The sequence below is a fragment of the Moschus berezovskii genome, chromosome X, assembly GCF_049115385.1.
Source record: "Moschus berezovskii isolate FMDL1 chromosome X, NW_MosBer_1.0, whole genome shotgun sequence".
NCBI lineage: Eukaryota > Metazoa > Chordata > Mammalia > Artiodactyla > Moschidae > Moschus > Moschus berezovskii.
This window is the reverse complement of record NC_142488.1, coordinates 106135859-106156974: the sequence shown is the minus strand read 5'-3', so window position 1 is coordinate 106156974 and position 21116 is coordinate 106135859. Positions and strand designations below refer to the sequence as shown.

The window sequence follows — 21116 nt, the reverse complement described above, 5'->3', positions numbered from 1 at the left end:
AAGGAAAGAAATAAGCATCTGAAAGCAGAGTTCTAAAGAATAGCACGGAGAGATAAGAAAGCCTTCTTCAGCGATCAATGCAAAGAAATAGAGGAAACCACAGAATAGGAAAAACAAGAGATTACTTCAAGAAAATCAGAGATATCAAGGGAACATTTCATGCAAAGACGGGCTCGATAAAGGACAGAAATGGTATGGACCTAACAGAAGCAGAAGATATAAAGAGGAGGTGGCAAGAATACACAGAAGAACTGCACAAAAAAGATCTTCACGACCAAGATAATCATGATGGTGTGATCACTCACCTAGAGCCAGACAGCCTGGAATGTGAAGTCAAGTGGGCCTTAGAAAGCATCACTAGGAACAAAGCTAGTGGAGGTGATGGAATTCCAGTTGAGCTATTTCAAATCCTGAAAGATGATGCTGTGAAAGTGCTGCACTTAATATGCTAGCAAATTTAGAACACTCAGCAGTGGCCACAGGACTGGAAAAGGTCAGTTTTCATTCCAATCCCAAAGAAAGGCAATGGCAAAGAATGCTCAAACTACCGCACAATTGCACTCATCTCACATGCTAGTAAAGTCATGCTCAAAATCCTCCAAGCCAGGCTTCAGCAATATGTGAACCGTGAACTTCCAGATGTTCAAGCTGATTTTAGAAAAGGCAGAGGAACCAGAGATCAAATGGCCAACCTCTGCTGGATCATGGAAAAAGAAAGAGAGTCCCAGAAAAACATCTATTTCTGCTTCATTGACTATGCCAAAGACTTTGACTGTGTGGATCACAAGAGACTGTGGAACATTCTGAAAGAGATGGGCAAACCTATCCACCTGACCTGCCTCTTGAGAAACCTGTATGCAGGTCAGGAAGCAACAGTTAGAACTGGACATGGAACAACAGACTGGTTCCAAATAGGAAAGGAGTACATCAAGGTTGTATATTGTCACCCTGCTTATTTAACTTATATGCAGAGTACATCATAAGGAATGCTGGGCTGGAAGAAGCACAAGCTGGAATCAAGATTGCCGGGAGAAATATCAATAACCTCAGATATGTAAATGACACCACCCTTATGGCAGAAAGTGAAGAGGAACTAAAAAGCCTCTTGATGAAAGTGAAAAGAGGAGAGTGAAAAAGTTGGCTTAAAGCTCAACATTCAGAAAATGAAGATCATGGCATCTGGTCCCATCACTTCATGGGAAATAGATGGAGAAACAGTGGAAACAGTGACTGACTTTATTTGGGGGGCTCCAAAATCACTGCGGATGCTGATTGCAGCCAGGAAATTAAAAGACGCTCACTCCTTGGAAGGAAAGTTATGACCAGCCTGGATAGCATATTAAAAAGCAGAGACATTACTTTGCCAACCAAGGTCCATCTAGTCAAGGCTATGGTTTTTCCCACGGTCATGTATGGATGTGAGAGTTGGACTGTGAAGAAAGCTGAGCGCCGAAGAATTGATGCTTTTGAACTGTGGTGTTGGAGAAGACTCTTGAGAGTCCCTTGCACTGCAAGGAGATCCAACCAGTCCATTCTAAAGGAGATCACTCCTGGGTGTTCATTGGAAGGACTGATGCTAAAGCTGAAACTCCAATACTTTGGCCACCTCGTGCAAAGAGTTGACTCACTGGAAAAGACTCTGATTCTGGGAGGTATTGGGGGCGGGAGGAGACGGGGATGACAGAGAATGAGATGGCTGGATGGCATCACCGACTCGATGGACACGAGTTTGAGAGAACTCTGGGAGTTGGTGATGGACAGGGAGGCCTGGCGTGCTGTGATTCATGGGGTCACAAAGAGTCAGACACGACTGAGCGACTGAACTGAACTGAGAGAAGAAAACAAGAATTTTAACTGCCTCTTCCAATGGATTAAAAAGATATGTTTCTAACTTTTAATTATCAAAATCATCATCCTAGGGAAAATGGTATAGTTGACTACTACTACCACAAGATTAGCAAACATGTTTTTAATCAGAAAGTTGAACTCAGGAAGCTTCCAAGACTGTGAGTCAGGGTGTATCATTAACATTTGGGACCATGCTGTTCACCTATAAGAGCACTTCAAGGATGTGATTTCACATCTTGAAAAATGTCGTTTAATGATGCCCCTCTAAGGAGACTGTTCACCTTACACAGCAAGCAGAGTGTTATATCTTTGATTCTGTCAGTGTTTTTTTCTCAGTTCTTTTGTTAAGATAGTCTAATGGCTAAAAGAATCAACTAAATGTAGTGAGTGAGATGAGAGAAATTTCATTAGTTACAACAATACTACTATGATATATTTAGGAACTTAATAGGACTTATTACTAAAAGACGCCACAAGACAAAGAAGCAATCATTACTTCTAATAATGGTAGGGTGTCACATACTTACATAAACAAATTCGTCAAAACTTATCTTCCCATCTTTATTCCTGTCACCATCCAGCATGAGTTTTTGAATAATTTCTCTCACTTTATATCCAGGTAATGGCATATTAGCTTCCTTGAAAAGCTCATGAAGTTCATAGTCACAAATGAATCCATTGCTGTTGAGGTCTTTTTGATAAGGGAGAACAAGCAAAAAAAGGAAATAAGTTAACCTATAGAATATTTTTCTTCATTTTAGGCTCAGTTCTTAAAGCTTAAAGTTCATAAGCTCGCCTATATACAATATTATCCTTTCTTATTGTGTGCTACCTAAAGAGGTCTGAAAGGGAAATGCAGATTTTAACTGAAAGGGCATGGTTGTATTTGTTTCTTGTATTTTGAACTGTATAAGTAGCTTAGCTTAAAAATAGCATCCTTAATATTAGGAATGGGTTGGGAAGATCCCCTGGAGAAAGAAATGGCAACCCACTCCAGTATTCTTGCCTGGAGAATCCCGTGGATGGAGGAGCTTGGTGGGCTACAGTCCACGGGGCCACAAAGAGTGGGACATGACTGAGCGACTTCACTTTCACTTATCTTTCACTTTCAATATTAGGAAAGCACAGTTGTCTAATAAAATTATCATTAAATCACAAAGCTGACAGGACTTCAGAACAGATTATACACCAATAAAAAAATGTCATGGTATAAAACAATTCCTACTGTAGCTATTTAGGAATTTTATGCCCCTTATTCTCCCCTTTGTCAAAGATAACTGTTTGTGATTAAAGCTAATTATATTATATAGAACACCTGAAATTATGCTATCCTTGAGTGCCAATTTTTTCAAGTTAATGTAAATAAATGTTAGTCCAAAGCAAATACAGATTTCAAAAAAAATAAATGCAGTCATAAGTAATGCAAATGTTTAAATGAAGTCTACAAATAATTTTAAAATTTTGGGGCTTTCATAATTTTAACAGAGTGTATCTAAGTGCTGATAATGCTTATTCTGAAACAATTAAAAATGGGGGGAAAAAAACCTGATCAGTGACTAAAAGTTAATTTATTGGAAAAGAGGGCTAATGTCCTGAGGTATAATTTTTTAGTAAAGACAGTTGGACTCTCACCAGCTATTTCATATACTTAAATGTTCAGAAATGCTTTTTATTCCTTAGCTCCTCCACTGATTTTCATATATAAATTTAATTATAATAGAGGGAAACAATCTGAATAGAGAAATGACTCAAGATGATGCCAACACCGTTCAAGAAGATGTACTATGAAGTTAATCTATTTGATATATTACTTAAAAACTGTACCAAAACAAAATTGCACCAGATACCATTCCTAAGATTGGAGATACTTCAACCAATGAAACAAAGTCTTGCTAGACAAAAGCTCACCTTCTCATGACAACTAATAAGCAAGTAACATATAGCATAAGTGCTGTGAAGAAAAATAAAGAGGAGTAAGGGGTTAGAAGGAGGGCTATTTTGCCCTCCAGAGAACATTCAGTGCATAAAGGCCAGAAATGTTACTAAAAATCCTCCAGGGCATATGACCCCTACTCCCACTCCCATCCTACAACACAGAATTGTGCAGCTCAACATGTCAGTAATGCTGAAGTTGAAGAACCCTGGGTTATAGTGACAGGTGGGGATACGGGTGATGGTGGGAGTGTTATTTAGATAGAATCATCAAGGATGGCCACTTTGATGAGGTAATATTTGAATGAAGACTTACCTGAGGTAAGAAAGTGAGTCATGTGGCTATTTGTGGGGGGCAGATTTTAGGTAGAGGAAAGAGCAAATGCAGTCCATGATGCGAAAGTATATCTGACGTGTTTTGGGGACAGCAAAGATCCAGTATGACTTGAGCAGAATGAGCAAAGGAGAAAATGAGAGATGAGGTCAGGGAACTGATCATGGAAGCTCTTATAGGCTATGGTACACACTCCGGATTTTCTTCTAAGTGTGACTGAAGCAAAATTGATATTAGCCAATGTGGGCCAATTATTAAAATATTAAATCCTCTGTATGAAACCATTTCCATAAAAAAACTGAAAGCTGATGAAATTGTTATGTTTAGTTTTAATGAAGTATATGATTCTAGAGTCAAATATTCTTAAGCATAGATTCAGTTCAGTTCAGTTCAGTTCAGTTGCTCAGTCGTGTCCGACTCTCTGCGACCCCATGAATCACAGCACGCCAGGCCTCCATGTCCATCACCAACTCCTGGAGTTCACTCAAACTCATGTCCATAGAGTTGGCGATGCCATCCAGCCATCTCATTGTCTGTCATCCCCTTCTCCTCCTGCCCCCAACCTTTCCCAGCATCAGAGTCTTTTCCAGTGAGTCAACTCGTCGCATGAGGTGGCCAAAGTATTGGAGTTTCAGCTTTAGCATCAGTCCCTCCAATGAACACCCAGGATTGATCTCCTTTAGAATGGACTGGTTGGATCTCCTTGCAGTACCATATTTTGAATCTATCAATTAAAATATTCATACTTTTAAAGCATTATCACCAAAGTATCCAACACTTCTGAAAATCACTAATAGTTCCTTCAAGGTAAAGTACTTGATTCCCCTTAGGGCACATCTTAACTGTTTTTGCTTTGAACTTATAAAAGGCCATACATCAAATACTTTATTAGTAAGTGTTTATATGCAGAAATCAATTCAGGAACAACATCTGCAGTTGCTGAAAAGAACAAAGTAATCCACATGGCACTGTGGTAGGATTTTAGCAACTTCTGATGAATGAAATTCTTGGGTTTAAATACACCTTTCCCCATGCACATACCAATCTGTTTCTCCCATTTTCTTTAAAAAGCGAAAAGACAACTCAGTTCTAGGGAGTGTGACAAAGTGAACGATACACAGCATACACAAGAGGGAGTAATGTGACACAGGCTCTAACTACATTTAATTTGCCCAAGTCTTCTCTCCAGATCAGTTTTCTCATCTGTAAAAGGGGAGCTTCATTTGATCTTAGAGAAGATCCCCTTTTAGCTCTAAAAACTGGAGATAAAAAACCATCATACATATGAAAAACAAATATAGAGTAATAACATTATGATCATTATTAAACCTCAGTATCCAACCACCATATTCCTTCATTTTATTTTATCTATAGAGAAGGAGACGGCGTATTCCTTTTGACTATCGAAACTTTGTCCACGCTAGCAATTTCTGATAGAAAGATATTTTAAGACATAGTCTATTTTCCTCTGACTTCTGAAATGACATATCAGAACATAATTTAATTGTGTTACTTACTCCAGATTTGACCTAGCACGTTGTTCTTTTTGTATTCTCAATATAATAGAAGTGGAAGACAGAGATGCTTTTTATTTATTATGCTGAAGAACTATAATGAATTCAAAGCTACATGAAACTGACAAAGGCACTGAGTCTAGTCTGTCTGGCGGTTTCTTTGCTTTAGGTAGAAGATAGGTGCAGGCAATGGGGGAACTACCACTTGTGTGCACCTCTCTGAAACAACCTCTCTTGAGCATTAATTAGAAGCTCGCTGATGTGATTAAAAGTTGCCAGGAAATAGCCACCCTAAAATATAACTAGCATAAAATAACCACATGTGGAAATACCATTTCAAGGTAAGAGAAGTAATAACAGATGCTTTCAGCAATGGACAGAAATGTTTTAAAGGGGGTCTGGAGGAATATGAATTTGTCATTACCTGACAATCTTATGAGATTGTAAAAATCTCTTGATAAAGATTCTCCTAAATCTTTCTCCAACCCCAGTATGTAACACAGTACCTTGCACAGAATAAGCAGAGGGAAAAACTTATTTTTGTAGAACCAGAGATCCTGAAGTATATTTAAATTAATTTTTATTGGAGTATACTTGATTTACAATGTTGTTGGTTTCTGCTGTACAGCAAAGTGAATCAGTTATATATATATATACCTACTCTTTTTTATATTCTATTCCCATGTAAGTCATTACAGAATATTGAGTAGTGTTCTCTGTGCTATTCAGTAGGTTCTTATTAGGATCCTCAAGTATTAAACCAGGAAAATAATGCTCTAATCTAATGAGCATTTTAAAAACATAAATAAGCAAACAACAATGAGCAAAAAATGAAGAAATAGCACTGATAGACTGAATGGCACTCCATCAGGAAACCCTGAAGACAGAAATATCCCTTAAATAACATTCAATCTCATTCCTTTTGTTCTAATTCTGTCCCCACCCAGCAGCCTTCAGATCTGTAATTTGGTTTTCTAAGTGAACACACCCACCAAGGATTATCCAAGTAGACTACCAGTGATGGCTGTCAGGTCAGGACCTCTCTCTCATTCTAAATGTAGAAACCTACTTTGACTTTATTAAGAAAAACTGTGCACTTGCATAGCATGAATCAACCTCCAGAGCAAATCGAGTACCTACTCTGTGGCAGGCACAGGGCTAGACACCAAAGATACAGAATTAACCAGACAGAACGTCTGGTTCTTACTTGAAACTGTGGCTTCAAAATCCTTATAAAATCTGGAGCTACTTGGAATCTCTCTCCTGTATCTTTCCTGATATGGGAAAAGAATAGTTGACCATGTGTCATCTTCTTCTACGTATTTGTAAAGCTTTACCTTTTACCTACTCTGTTTCTCCATATTTTAAAAGCAGAGCAAGCTTGACTACCTCCTGAGATCAAAGGCATTTTAGTGTTAGTACAAGTAAATTACAGAAAGTCTTTCTGTCTCTAAATCATACCTTTTGAAGAAAACAATTTTAATTTCAATAAGAAGGCAGAGGGAGCCTTAAAAGGCAGCTTGCGATTAATTTTAGAAAATCTCCCAGCTGCTAAAGTACTTGAAAGACAAAATAGGGTGCAATTACTTTAAAAGAGTTTTAGGCTAATTTTATTCCCAATCTCCAGCCAAAACACACACACAAAACAGTTTTAACAACTGGAAATCACAACCTCCTGGCATGATGGTAGTCCTTTATTTTCTCATTAAAGCTGTCAATATTCTGCAGGCCTTTTCTGGCTCATTTGCCCCTTCTTCATTAACTACCCATTGGCATGGGGTGGAACATGTTTTGCATTTTGAAAACTCTTCTGTTTCAGCATCGTATTTTTGACCACCCAATAATGTAGACATACAGTCTATAATATCTAGAGCATTTTCAATGTTTCTGCAAGCACAGGTCTCAACTTTTTGGTTCAAAAAATATGGTCAGTGTGGGTAGACACTGACAGGCTGGGGAGAGAAGGGGAGAAGAAACTCCACCTACCTACTGAACAAAGTTCCCGCATAGAGTCCAGAGCTAAATTTCAAGAAATGGATCAAGTGTTCTATTTTTACAGAAAAATTGCTATACTTAAAAAAAAAAAGCCACACAAAGATGCTCCCAAGGGTGTACCAGAGAGGCCTGTGTCTTTCATACTGGCTGCTGAATTCATCAGAAAGGAATCAAATGTTTTTAACAACAGATTCTGTCTGTCTGTCTGTCTATGATGACACATGTAGATTCACATATGCACTTAAAAAAACAAAACAAAACAAAAAACCAAAACCTTAATATGCTCTTAACAAACATTATTTTAAATGCCAGTTAACACTCCCCAAACCCTCCCCCCAAGTAACCTTAAAGTAAATAAACTTATTATACAGCCATGTTCCTGCAGAAGTTTGAATCACACCAAGAATGCATATCCTTAAAAGGAAATGTTTTCCCTCCCCTTGCATCCTGTTATTTAAGCTATTTTAAGTACTTGTCTGGAGAAAGCTGAGCCAGAATTCAAGTGGTTTTGATTTTAGCTGCTGTTTTACACTGCCCATATCCAGGTGGAATGTGGTGCAATCTATCACTTCAAATGCATCTTTTGGGGTGCTACTTTGTCTTATAAATCTGACAGTGATTAAAACCGGGATTTCCCTTGACTCTTAGGTTGTGTGTGTGTGTGTGTGTGTGTGTGTGTGTGTTGCTTTATCCAGCCTTGATTCTGTCTAAATGTAGAGTCTTTCTTTATAAACAGGTCACATGTGTGTGTCCTCATCTGCAATACATATGTAATTTCTTTACTAACCCATTGTGGACAGTGCTTATTAGGACTTAAAGAAGAAAACCAATCAAGTGCAGATGCACATCCTTTACAAAATGCTGTGTTTAAAAGTTCCATTTAGTTTAACTGATAAACTCCACAAATTTTTTGCACTAAAAAATGACAAAATCTATGTATGTATCTAGCAATCTATGTATCTATCTATATAAAATCTATGTATCTAGCAATAATGGATTTACACACACACACACGATCCTGACTGCCTGTGAAAGCACACAAAATATTAATTTAAAAGACTCAGCCAAGAAACTTGTGCAGAAGAATTTAGATTATATTCCATCCTCAGATCTAAGCAATAAAGTTGAGCTTTCATTAGCCATTAAAACTTTAGAAAAGGGAGATGCTAAACATCTCCAGATGCTTAGATAAACACGGTTTTGCCTTTCACAGCTAATACCTTTTGAGGTAGCTCATTCCAGCAAATACATATAAGAGGCAGTTTAATGAATCCAGCTAACAGTAGAATAGAGGTTGCTACCAAACAGTTCATCCTAAGAGTAGATCCCCAGAGGTGGAAGTCAAGTACAGCTGAAGGTTGGACAAGACTAGAGGACTGGAGACCAGGCAATCAAAAATGTTGTCTATCAACTGTTTTCCAACTCAGAATTGGCCATGATTTCCCACCTGCTGCCACTGGGAACACTTTTAACACGATTAAGTGGGAAGACTTAAAATACACACACACACACAAGAACATACACACACACATGTATGCTCGTGCTCTTACCCAACACAACTATAATCTGTGCACCTATCTTCCACACAGTCAAAACATGGCGTTCACACTATCCTGAGAACTTAATTTCTAATATTTCATCGATAATTAACTAGATGACACAGTGAAAGAGCACTGGTCTGTTTATTTACTTATTTTTGGTTGGGCTGTAGTTTTAATTTTTTAATATAAATTTATTTATTTTAATTGGAGGCTAATTAAAATATTGTAGCAGTTTTTGCCATACACTGACATGGATCCGCCATGGGTGTACATGTGTTCCCCATCCTGAACCCCCCTTCCACTTCCCTCCCCATCCCATCACTCTGGGTCATCCCAGTACACCAGCCCCAAGCACCTTGTCTCATGCATCAAACCTGGACTGACAATCCATTTCACATATGATAATATACATGTTTCAATGCCATTCTCCCAAATCATCCCACCCTCGCCCTCTCCCACAGAGTCCAAAAGACTGTTCTATACATCTCAGTCTCTTAGCTGTCATGCATATAGAGCTATCATTACCACCTTTCTAGATTCCATATATATGTATTAGTATACTGTATTGGTGTTTTTCTTTCTGGCTTATTTCACTCTGTATAATAGGCTCCAGTTTCATCCACCTCATTAGAACTGATTCAAATGTATTCTTTTTAATGGCTGAGTAATACTCCATTATGTATATGTACCAAAGCTTTCTTATCCATTTGTCTGCTGATGGACATCTAGCTTGTTTCCATGTCTTGGCTACTATAAACCGTGCTGTGATGAACATTGGAGTACATGTGTCTCTTTCAATTCTGGTTTCCTTGGTGTGTATGCCCAGCAGTGGGGTTGCTGGGTCATATAGCAGTTCTATTTACAGTATTTTAAGGAATCTCCACACTGTTCTCAATAATGGTTGTACTAGTTTGCATTCCCACCAACAGTGTAAGAGGGTTCCCTTTTCTCCACACCCTGTCCAGCATTTATTGCTTGTAGACTTTTGGCTAGCAGCCATTCTGATTGGCGTGAAATGGTACCTCATTGTGGTTTTGATTTGCATTACTCTGATAAAGAGTGATGCTGAGCATCTTTTCATGTGTTTGTTAGCCATTTGTATGTCTTCTTTGGAGAAATGTCTGTTTAGTTCTTTGGTACATTTTTTGATTGGGTCGTTTATTTTTCTGGAATTGAGCTGCAGGAGTTGCTTGTATATTTTTGAGATTAATTCTTTATCAGTTGGTTCATTTGTTATTATTTTCTCCCATTCTGAAGGCTGTCTTTTCACCTTGCTTATAGTTTCCTTTGTTGTGCAAAAGCTTTTAAGTTTAATTAGGTCCCATTTGTTTATTTTTGCTTTTATTTCCAATATTCAGGGAGGTGGGTCATAGAGGATCCTACTGTAATTTATGTCAGAGAGTGTTTTGCCTACGTTCTCCTCTAGGAGTTTTATAGTTTCTGGTCTTACATTTAGATCTTTAATCCATTTTGAGTTTCTTTTTGTGTATGGTGTTAGAAAGTGTTCTAGTTTCATTCTTTTGCAAGTGGTTGATCAGTTTTCCCAGCACCACTTGTTAAAGACATTGTCTTTTCTCCATTGTGTATTCTTGCCTCCTTTGTTGAAGATAAGGTGTCCATAGGTGCCTGGATTTATCTCTGGGCTTTCTATTTTGTTCCATTGATTTATGTTTCTGTCTTTGTGTCAGTACCATACTGTCTTGATGACTGTGGCTTTGTAGCAGAGCCTGAAGTCCGACAGGTTGATTCCTCCAGTTCCATTCTTCTTTCTCAAGATTGCTTTGGCTATTCGAGGTTTTCTGTATTTCCATACATATTCCGAAATTATTTGTTCTAGTTCTGTGAAAAATACTGTCGGTAGCTTGATAGGGATTGCATTGGATCTATAGATTGCTTTGGTTAGTATACTCATTTTCACTATATTGATTCTTCCAATCCATGAACATGGTCTATTTCTCCATCTATTTGTGTCCTCTTTGATTTCTATCAGCAGTGTTTTATACTTTTCTATATATAGGTCTTTTATTTCTTTAGGTAGATTTATTCCTAAGTATTTTATTATTTTCGTTGCAATGGTGAATAGAATTGTTTCCTTAATTTCTCTTTCTGTTTTCGCATAGCTAGTGTATAGGAATGCAAAGATTTCTGTGTGTTGATTTTAAATTCTGCAAATTTACAATATTCATTGATTAGCTCTAGTAATTTTCTGGTGGAGTCTTTAGGGTTTTCTATGTAGAGGTTCATGTCATCTGCAAACAGTGAGAGTTTTACTTCTTCTTTTCCAATGTGGGTTCCTATTATTTCTTTTTCTGCTCTGATTGCTGTGGCCAAAACTTTCAAAACTATGTTGAATAGTAGTGATGAAAGTGGACATCCTTGTCTTGTTCCTAACTTTAGGGGAAATGCTTTCAATTTTTCACCATTGAGGATAATGTTTGCTGTGGGTTTGTCATATATAGTTTTTATTATGTTGAGGTATGTTCCTTCTATTCCTGCTTTCTGGAGGGCTTTTATCATAAATGGATGTTGAATTTTGTCAAAGGCTTTCTCTGCATCTATTGAGATAATCATATGGCTTTTATTTTTCATTTTGTTAATGTTGATTGATTTGCAGATATTGAAGAATCCTTGCATCCCTGGGAGAAAGCCCACCTGGTCATGATATATGATCTTTTTAATGTGTTATTGGATTCTGATTGCTAGAATTTTTTAAGGACTTTTGCATCTATATTCATCAGTGATATTGGCCTGTAGTTTTCTTTTTTTGTGGCATCTTTGTCAGGTTTTGGTATTAGGGTGATGGTGGCCTCATAGTATGAGTCTGGAAGTTTACCTTCCTCTGCAATTTTCTGGAAGAGTTTGAGTGGGATAGGTGTTAGCTCTTCTCTAAATTTTTCATAGAATTCAGCTGTGAAGCCATCTTGTCCTGGGTTTTTGTTTGTTGGAAGATTTCTGATTACAGTTTCAATTTCCGTGCTTGTGATGGGTCTGTTAAGATTTTCTATTTCTTCCTGGATTAGTTTTGGAAAGTTGTACTTTTCTAAGAACTTGTCCATTTCTTCCAAGTTGTCCATTTTATTGGCATATAGTTGTTGATAGTGGTCTCTTACTATCCCTTGTATTTCTGTGTTGTCTGTTGTGATTTCTCCATTTTCATTTCTAATTTTGTTGATTTGATTCTTCTCCCTTTGTTTCTTGATGAGTCTAGCTAATGGTTTGTCAATTTTATCTTCTCAAAGAACCAGCTTTTAGCTTTCTTGATTTTTGCTATGGTCTCTTTTGTTTCTTTTGCATTTATTTCTACCCTAATTGTTAAGATTTCTTTCCTTCTACTATCCTTGGGGTTCTTTTCTTCCTTCTTGTTGCTTTAGGTGTATAGTTAGGTTATTTAGTTGACTTTTTTCTTGTTTTTTGAGGAAAGACTGTATTGCTATGAACCTTCCCTATAGCACCGCTTTTACAGTGTCCCATAGGTATGGGGTTGCTGTGTTTTCATTTTCATTTGTTTCTATGCATATTTTGATTTCTTCTGTGATTTGTTGTTTATTCAGCAGTGTGTTGTTCAGCCTCCATATGTTGGCATTTTTAATAGTCTTTCTCCTGTAATTGAGATCTAATCTTACTGCATTGTGTTTAGAAAAGATGCTGGGAATGCTTTCAATTTTTCTGAATTTGCCAAGGCTAGATTTATGGCCCAGGATGTGATCTATCCTGGAGAAGGTTCCGTGTTCACTTGAGTAAAAGGTGAAATTCCTTGTTTTGGGGTGAAAAGTCCTATAGATGTCAATTAGGTCTAACTGGTCTATTGGATCATTTAAAGTTTGTGTTTCCTTGTTAATTTTCCATTTAGTTGATCTACCCATAGTTGTGAGTGTGGTATTAAGGTCTTCCACTATTACTGTATTATTGTTAATTTCCCCTTTCATACTTGTTAGCATTTGTCTTACATATTGTGGTGCTCCTATGTTGGGTGCATATATATTTATAATTGTTATATCTTCTTGGATTGATCCTTTGATCATTATGTAGTTTCCTTCTTTGTCTCTTTTCACAGCCTTTGTTTTAAAGTCTATTTTATCTGATATGAGTATTGCTACTCCTGCTTTCTTTTGGTCTCTATTTGTGTGGAATATCTTTCTCCAGCCCTTCACTTTCAGTCTGTATGTGTCCCTTGTTTTGAGGTGGGTTTCTTGTAGACAACATATATAGGGGTCTTCGTTTTGTATCCATTCACCCAGTGTTTGTCTTTTGGTTGGGGCATTCAACCCATTTACATTTAAGGTAATTATTGATAAGTATGATCCCATTGTCATTTACTTTATTGTTTTGGGTTCAAGTTTATACACTCTTTCTGTGTTTCCTGTTTAGAGAAGATCCTTTAGCATTTGTTGGAGAGCTGGTTTGGTGATGCTGAATTCTCTCAGCTTTTGCTTGTCTGTAAAGCTTTTGATTTCTCCTTCATATTTGAATGTGATCCTTGCTGGATACAGTAATCTGTGTTGTAGCCTTTTCTCTTTCATCACTTTAAGTATGTCCTGCCATTCCCTTCTGGCCAGTTTTTATTTTTTAAGCCATAATTAAACAAATATGCACTTGTGTCATTTTATTGAATACTACAAGTAAATTAAATGAAATCACTGTACTTTTTGTCACATCATCTGGATGTGGTTTTTATATACTAGAGAATATCAAGTAATTTGAAATCACTTAACTTCCTGAGATTAGAAAATCTGGTACAGCTATAATCACCATAACAAAAAAATTTTGACTTAGTTTGGTGGGCAGCCTCAAAGGAATATACCCACACTATTCCTAGTCACTTATGAAACCCCATTATTCTTTAACTTCAAAAGTGTAGAATTCCTGTTTTGTTTTTTAAAGCAGAGTGGTTATTGCTTAGGAGAGAAAAGAGTCAGATTTAAGTGTTTGCAGGACTAAAGCCAATCTGATAATTTCTAAGGTATATGAATTTACCTTTATGACAAGTAATCATTCAAATGACCTCTAGCTTCCCTAACAAGATTAAAGTTTCAGAATGTAAAAGATATTTTCTACTTGGCAAAATATTTACTTCCTAAGTGTTCTCAAAAGCTTTATATATTCTTCTTTAGAATGAATTTATGCATCCTTGCAGCATATAAATTAAAACAGAAACATCATGATGTAAGAAAAAATGAGAGCAAAGGCTTCTGCTATCCCAATGAGAAATACTGGAAACAAATATTGAGAAAATGAAAATAATTAGATGGAAATATACTGCTTGGAACTTAACATTAAGCAGGTGCAGAAAGTGAGTGAAAGGAGAACTTTAAATCTTAGTACTCGATTTTTATTGCTAGTAAAAAGAATTTTAAAGCACTATTAATTGATTGAACAAAACCCATGATTAGTGGTAATTACAGAGATCTTCTCCATACACTATGATTTTGCTGAATTTCTAAAGAGATAATCAAGGCTATTATTGTTAATAGATGGGGAAAATCATATAATGATTTCCATATTTTGTCAGAATTGAACTGAGATAAACTAGTCCCCTCTTCCCTCCCCATAAGAAAGAATTGTCTTTGTCAGGAAAATAAGTTATGGAGCTTGTTTTTAAAATCAAGTTTCCCTGAATGAGGGGAAAAAAAAAAGGGATTTGCATAATACCTTTGATAGTTGCCTAAGGGCTCCGTAAGTAAGAGTAACTAAAAACTACAAAGATTTAAAAGGATAATCTAGATTCAACTGGGTCTTTAAACACTTTTCTGAAAGACCATACACAGCGTTTAATATGCTGAAAAATACAAATTTTATGTGTTACACTGTAATGGCCAAATCCTTCGGCAGTAAATTCTGCCACGATGAAAATCTTCATAACAAAGACCCTTTGTGACAAAGTCTTGGTACATGAAGAGACTATGTATAATTCCTTAGAATTCAATTATTTGTGTATTGAAAACTAAACGTGTACAACAGTGAGCTAGATATTGAGGGGGAATACAAAGAATACTGTGTGGAACAGGTAGAAATTTTGAACCCCAGAATTCCTGTTTATAGCATACAGAGTGATAAGGGTCTACATATCACAGGAATGCATGCCTGGTAAGGCTTCAGTAAGACACATGGTCCAGTCTCTCAGCTTTGAGAAGGTCTTTGCCTACCCTAAACCCTCCAATATATATGGTTTAAAGTAAGACAGTAGTTCCACAATGACCCTTTCTTGCAGTCCAAGCTCTAATTGATCCCTCATTAGCCCAGTTTAGCTTCATTTCCTCCTTGGAGACAATTGGTCAACCCTTTTTATATCATTAAGCTTTAAAAAAGCAATTAAGTTGTTTTACTGACAAAACTATTCCAGTGCCATCAGGTAAATAGTATTTGAATTAACTTTAATTTTTTAAAAATATTTCACTCCAATATTTCTAAGATGCTGCACATGAGAACAAAGCCTGTATTCAACAGTAAATATTGATTTGAGGCCTTGAAGATTAAGTAATAGCAATAATAAGGTACCCACACCAAAATTCTAACAATAAAAAAACAAATTAGGCAGAAACCAACACAATATTGTAAAGCAATTATCCTCCAATTAAAAATAAATTCAAAAAATAAAATGGATAACCAAAAAAAAAAAATTAGGCTGTCCCCAACACTGAAGATGAATAAAAATAAAACAGAAAGTTCAAAGGAAACAATGATAAAAAAAATTTCTACAGAATAATGTGATTTAAACAGTCTTGCAGCCAAGAATCCCCCTGCTGTTTTCCATAATCAATCTATTAAACTGAGTAGTACATTAAGTAGTCCAGTAAGTGGTATCTATGGCAAGTTACCTGTCTTTTTTTTCATACACACACATAGTCATGTTAAAGATTCAGGACTATTTTTTCCTAGTTAGAATTCTGATGGGATTATGAATAGTCACTCTGGCTGTTGGGGTGTGGGGGGTGTCATTACCTTTCCCAAGGCATGTTGTTATTACCAAATGCCTTCATAAACATACTCACAAATATATGGGGACATAGCAAGGAGATCAAACCAGTCAGTCCTAAAGGAAATCAACCCTGAATATTCATTGGAAGGACTAATGCTGAAGTTGAAGCTCCAGTACTTTGGCCACCTGATGCAAAGAGCTGACTCATTGGAAAAGGCCGTGATGCTGGGAAAGATTGAAGGCAAGAGGAGAAGCGGGTGACAGAGGATGAGATGGTTGGATGGCATCACCGATTCAATGGACATGAGTTTGAGCATATTCCAGGAGATAGTGAAGGACAAGGAAGCCTGGAGTGATGCAGTCCATGGGGTCACAAAGAGTCGAACATGACTGAGCAACTGAACAACAACAAGAGATGTGTATTTCCTTACTTTTCACTAATGGAGTTTCCAACACAGGTCAAAGATTAGATTCTGGTTTAAATAACAAATCATTATGATTTAACTTCATACCCTTTAATCAAGAAGATATCAAACAGTAATACTCTCCCTCTGAAAGCACCTGTTGAGTACACACATCAATAATCAGATCTTACCCTGTTTTCTCATTATCTTCACTGACTTGACCTGAGCACTGAAATAATGGAATGTAAATACTATAAATTGCTTCCATAGCTGCTAAATTTGAAGACATGTTATATGACGTTAAAGGATAAGCCAAATGGTATGCTAATCCTTCCCATCTTATACATATGCTAATTCAAGAAGGTAGAACAGTGTGCATTATCCAAAGGCACAATACACCCATGAAAAAGGCAGTAAAGCCATGTTAATTAAAAATAAACTATCATCCTAGCTTCCCAGGTGGGTCAGGAAGATCACTTGTAGTAGGAAATGATAACCCACACCAGTATTATTGCCTGGAAAATTACATGGGCAGAGGAGACTGGTGGGCTATAGCCCATGGGGTTGCAAAGAGTCAGACACAACTGCATGACTGAGCATGCACACGCACACATGTACAACATCATCTAATGGTTCTTAACATTTTGGGGGGTCAGTTGGCTCTTTGAGAATATAGTGAAAGCTTCAAATCCTCTCCTCAGAAAAATATGGTGAAACAAAGTTTGTCTACAAATTTCAGGAGCCACAGCAGCCCCCAGTTAAAGACTGGGACCCTGGACTAAAAACCTTTCACCATATTAGATATTGGCTATAATTAGCAATGACACAGTTTAAAGTGTGGCTTCTAGAACTTTATTCCATTGATTTTAACTAGTTTCCTGATTAACCATTCACATAATTTTTCAGAGAAATAACTTTGATTAGTGCCAAATAAACACTGCTTTACCATAGTTACCCTACAAAAAAACAACTCACCAACTTTTGCAAAGGCCTCTTTGAGTTCATCAAGCTCATCTTTGGAAATCTGAGTGGTAGCCATCTCATCCATTTAAAGATCTAAAGAGAAACCAAAAAGGTTTAAGACTTGAAAACAGTCACAGATAAAGAGAACAAACAGGTAGATGCAGGACGGGAAGGGAGAAGGGGAGGAAAGAAGTGAGGAAGGTGAAGAGGTACAAACTTCCAATTATAAATTGAAAAATAACTGAGTCACAGGTATGAAATGTACAGTGTGGGAAATATAGTAAATAACTAATATCTTTGTGTGGTGACATAATTAAAATTAGACTTACCCAGATGATCAGTTTGGAATGTACAGAAATATCAAATCACTATGTTAAGTAACAAGAACTAACAGTATTTTGAATCAATTATACTTCAAAAACAAACTGACAGGAAAAGAGATTGGTGGTTACAAGACACAGGGGGTTACCAGAGGATAGGGAATTGGATGAAGGCAGTTAAAAGGTATAAACTCCCAGTTATAAGTACTAAAGGATGTAATGTACAACATGATAACTATAATGTGAAAGTTGTTAAGAGAGCAAATCCTAAGAGTTCTCATCAAAAGGAAAAACATTTTTTTCTTTTATTTTGTATCTATATGAGAGAATGCATGTTTACTAAATTTATTGTAACAATCCTTTCATGATGTATATAAATCATTTTGCTGTTCACCTTAAACTTCTACAATGCTGTATGTCAATTGTATCTATAAAACTGGAAGAAAAAAACTTAAAACAAAAAAATTTGTGATGAATATATTATAAGCAATCCTGTAAACTCTCATTGTAGGGATAATTTAGACAGAAATGCAAACTACTGGAACTATCTAAATTAACCCTTATTTCTAGCTACAGCCATAATGAAGAAAACAAATGAGAAATTATCATTGGTCAAAAGCTCCTCAGACAAAAATACTTCTCAATCTTCCTTTCAAGGATAAAGTCTTATGCTGCACTCAAAGAATGTAAAGAAGGGGCAAGGTAGCAAGCAATGATAGATCCTTGTTTATATGAGCCAAAACGAAGTCAAAATTATGTGACTAAAGATTCAAGTAAAATATAACTTTTTTAGGACTTCCCTGTGGTCCAGTGGTTAGGTCTCTGTGCTTCCACTGCAAAGGACACAGGTTCAATCCCCGGAGGTGGAAATAAGATCCCGTATGCCACATGGCGTGACCAATAAATAAATAAATGTTTTAAAAAATAACTTTTTCAATTAACATCTATCTATCTTACTGGCTAGTTCCATTTTTTCCATCTTCATTGAGATATGTGACATAATATTGTGTAAGTTTAAGCTGTACACCATAACAACTTGATATATACATATACTGTGAAATATATAGTAACTTAACCACAATAAGGTAAGTTAACTCATCTATTACCTCACATAGTTACCATTTTTTCCCCTTAAGTCATTTAAAAGTCATTCACTGTGGAAAACCTTATGTTCAAATAGGAGCATACTAACAGCTACCACGGAGAAGGCAATGGCAAGCCACTCCAGTACTCTTGCCTAGAAAATCCCATGGACAGAGAAGTCTGGTGGGATACAGTCCATTGGGTCGCTACTAGTCGGACAAGACTGAGCGACTTCACTTTCACTTTTCACTTTCACACACTGGAGAAGGAAAATGGCAATCCACTCCAGTGTTCTTGCCTGGAGAATCCCAGGGATGGCGGAACCTGGTGGGCTGCCGTCTATGGGGTCGCACAGAGTCAGACACAACTGAAGTGACTTAGCAGCAGCAGCAACAGCTACCAATCATCCCTATTAAAGAATGAATCAACTAATACAAATTATTTTGGGGTTTGATACAGAAACACACACAAGAACATGCTTATCAACACATCTTTGTGTATACAACTTATTCATATTATTTGAGCTTATACTCTTCCTGATTTGGCCCTATTTTACCTATTTGACCAACAAACAGGGCTCAGCAAACTATGGTCTGTGGGCCCAATCTGGACCACTGCTTATTTCTGTATGGCCCCAACCATCTGTATGGTTTTTTCAGATAAACATCTGCTGTCAAATGTTTGAACTTCAATAAAATGAAATGTTATCCCTGAAAAAAAAACAAAAGAATTCCATTTTTTCTCATCAGTACAGTTGTAGTACCAAAAAAAGTACTGAAATAGTTATTATTTTCTGAATTTTGTCAGTAAAAATTTGTGGAAACAATATTTAAATCCTTGACATTAATAATATAATAATCTTATTTTGCCTCTTGGTGTACAATATTTATGAGGGGACCTTTACAGAAAATCTTGACTGATTCCTGCAATAGAGAAAGGAGGTCTGTACTACAATGGAAAACCCCCACATACAAACCTATTAACAACTTCTAGACAGAAGGAAATGCACATGATTATTTGTTGCCTTTTTATTTTTTTTCTCATTTAATCTTTTTAACTCCTGGAGAAGGAAATGGCAACCCACTCCAGTATTCTTGCCCAGAGAATTCCATGGACAGAGGAGCCTGGCAAGCTACAGTCCATGGGGTCGCAAAGAGTTGGACATGACTGAGTGACTTTCACATACACAATCTTTTTAAAGAAATTTACTTTTTAGCAGAACTGAGCAAAAAGCAGAGAATTTAGTTTCCATATACCCCCTGCCCTCACAGCCTCCCTCATTATGAACATCCTTCATCAGTGATACATTTGTTACAACTGATGAACCTTCTTTGACACATCATTGTCACCTAAATCAACAGTTTACATTAGGCTCACTATTGGTTTTGTACATACTATGCATTTTGTATATACAAAATGGATACCATTATAGTATCATACAGGATAGTTTCACTGCCCTAAATGTGTTGCCTGTTAACGTTCAAAAACTATATGAAAAGAAAATTTGAGATCTTATATTTATCTCTTTTAAGCATTTTTATTAAAAGTTAAAATATTACTTGCCAACTCTTCTGTTTGCCGTGATGCCTAATATTTAATACAGAAGAGCTCAAAAGATAGTGGACCACATCTGTCTTTTGCACACCCATCATTGTCACTTCTAGAACTAACCACAGTCCCAGTCATGTAGTAAGGGACTCAACAAAACAGTACTTTCATAAATTTATCCATTCAACAACTATGTGCCAAGCCCTACATCAGATAAATTCATATTCCTACTAATTCTCTGAACCCTCATAACAGCCTTTGGAGGTAAATAGAATTATTTCTCCTTTTAGAATTCAAACTCAGGCTTCTCAAATCCCTGCAAAGATTTAAAATGACCATATGATACTATTTGCTGTTTCCACCCTAATACAACACACACTTATAATGACTCATATTTTTTAAAAATTAAATAAAAGCAGACTTTTCAAAAACTTGTCTGTTCATAAAACTTTTCTTACCTCTAGTGTTAAAATGTCACTAAAGATGGAAAACTTCTCAGTAGATAAGCTGTGTAAAAAACACCTTTCAGAGCAGTCTCAGGATCTATAGGGTAAAGAAAGATCTTCAGTTGGATATGAAGGCAGTCATTTTCAAGATTTGGAGAGTAAAAAATGATTTTGCTTAAGTTAGCCTGCAACCTGCTGATGGTACTTTTAAAAATATCTATACTTTACTAATATGATGTTCAACACTTCTGATTACCAAAATACAGGTTTCA

At 36.5% G+C, this 21116-nt stretch overlaps 1 protein-coding gene across 3 annotated transcripts in view; it reads right to left on the bottom strand.

Annotated features, from left to right (window-relative positions):
• Positions 1–21116, bottom strand: part of PLS3 (plastin 3) — a 101452-nt gene that overhangs the window by 39112 nt on the left and 41224 nt on the right. For 2 of the 3 annotated variants that reach the window (XM_055437848.2, XM_055437849.2), the window contains exons 2-4: positions 20857–20941; positions 17460–17540; positions 2376–2539 (exon numbers count right to left, since the gene is read on the bottom strand). In XM_055437848.2, coding sequence (XP_055293823.1) covers positions 2376–2539; positions 17460–17532 — 237 coding nt within the window. In that variant the 5' untranslated portion in view covers positions 17533–17540; positions 20857–20941. The remainder of the gene's footprint in view (positions 1–2375; positions 2540–17459; positions 17541–20856; positions 20942–21116) is intronic. The other variant, XM_055437850.2, reaches the window with a different exon arrangement.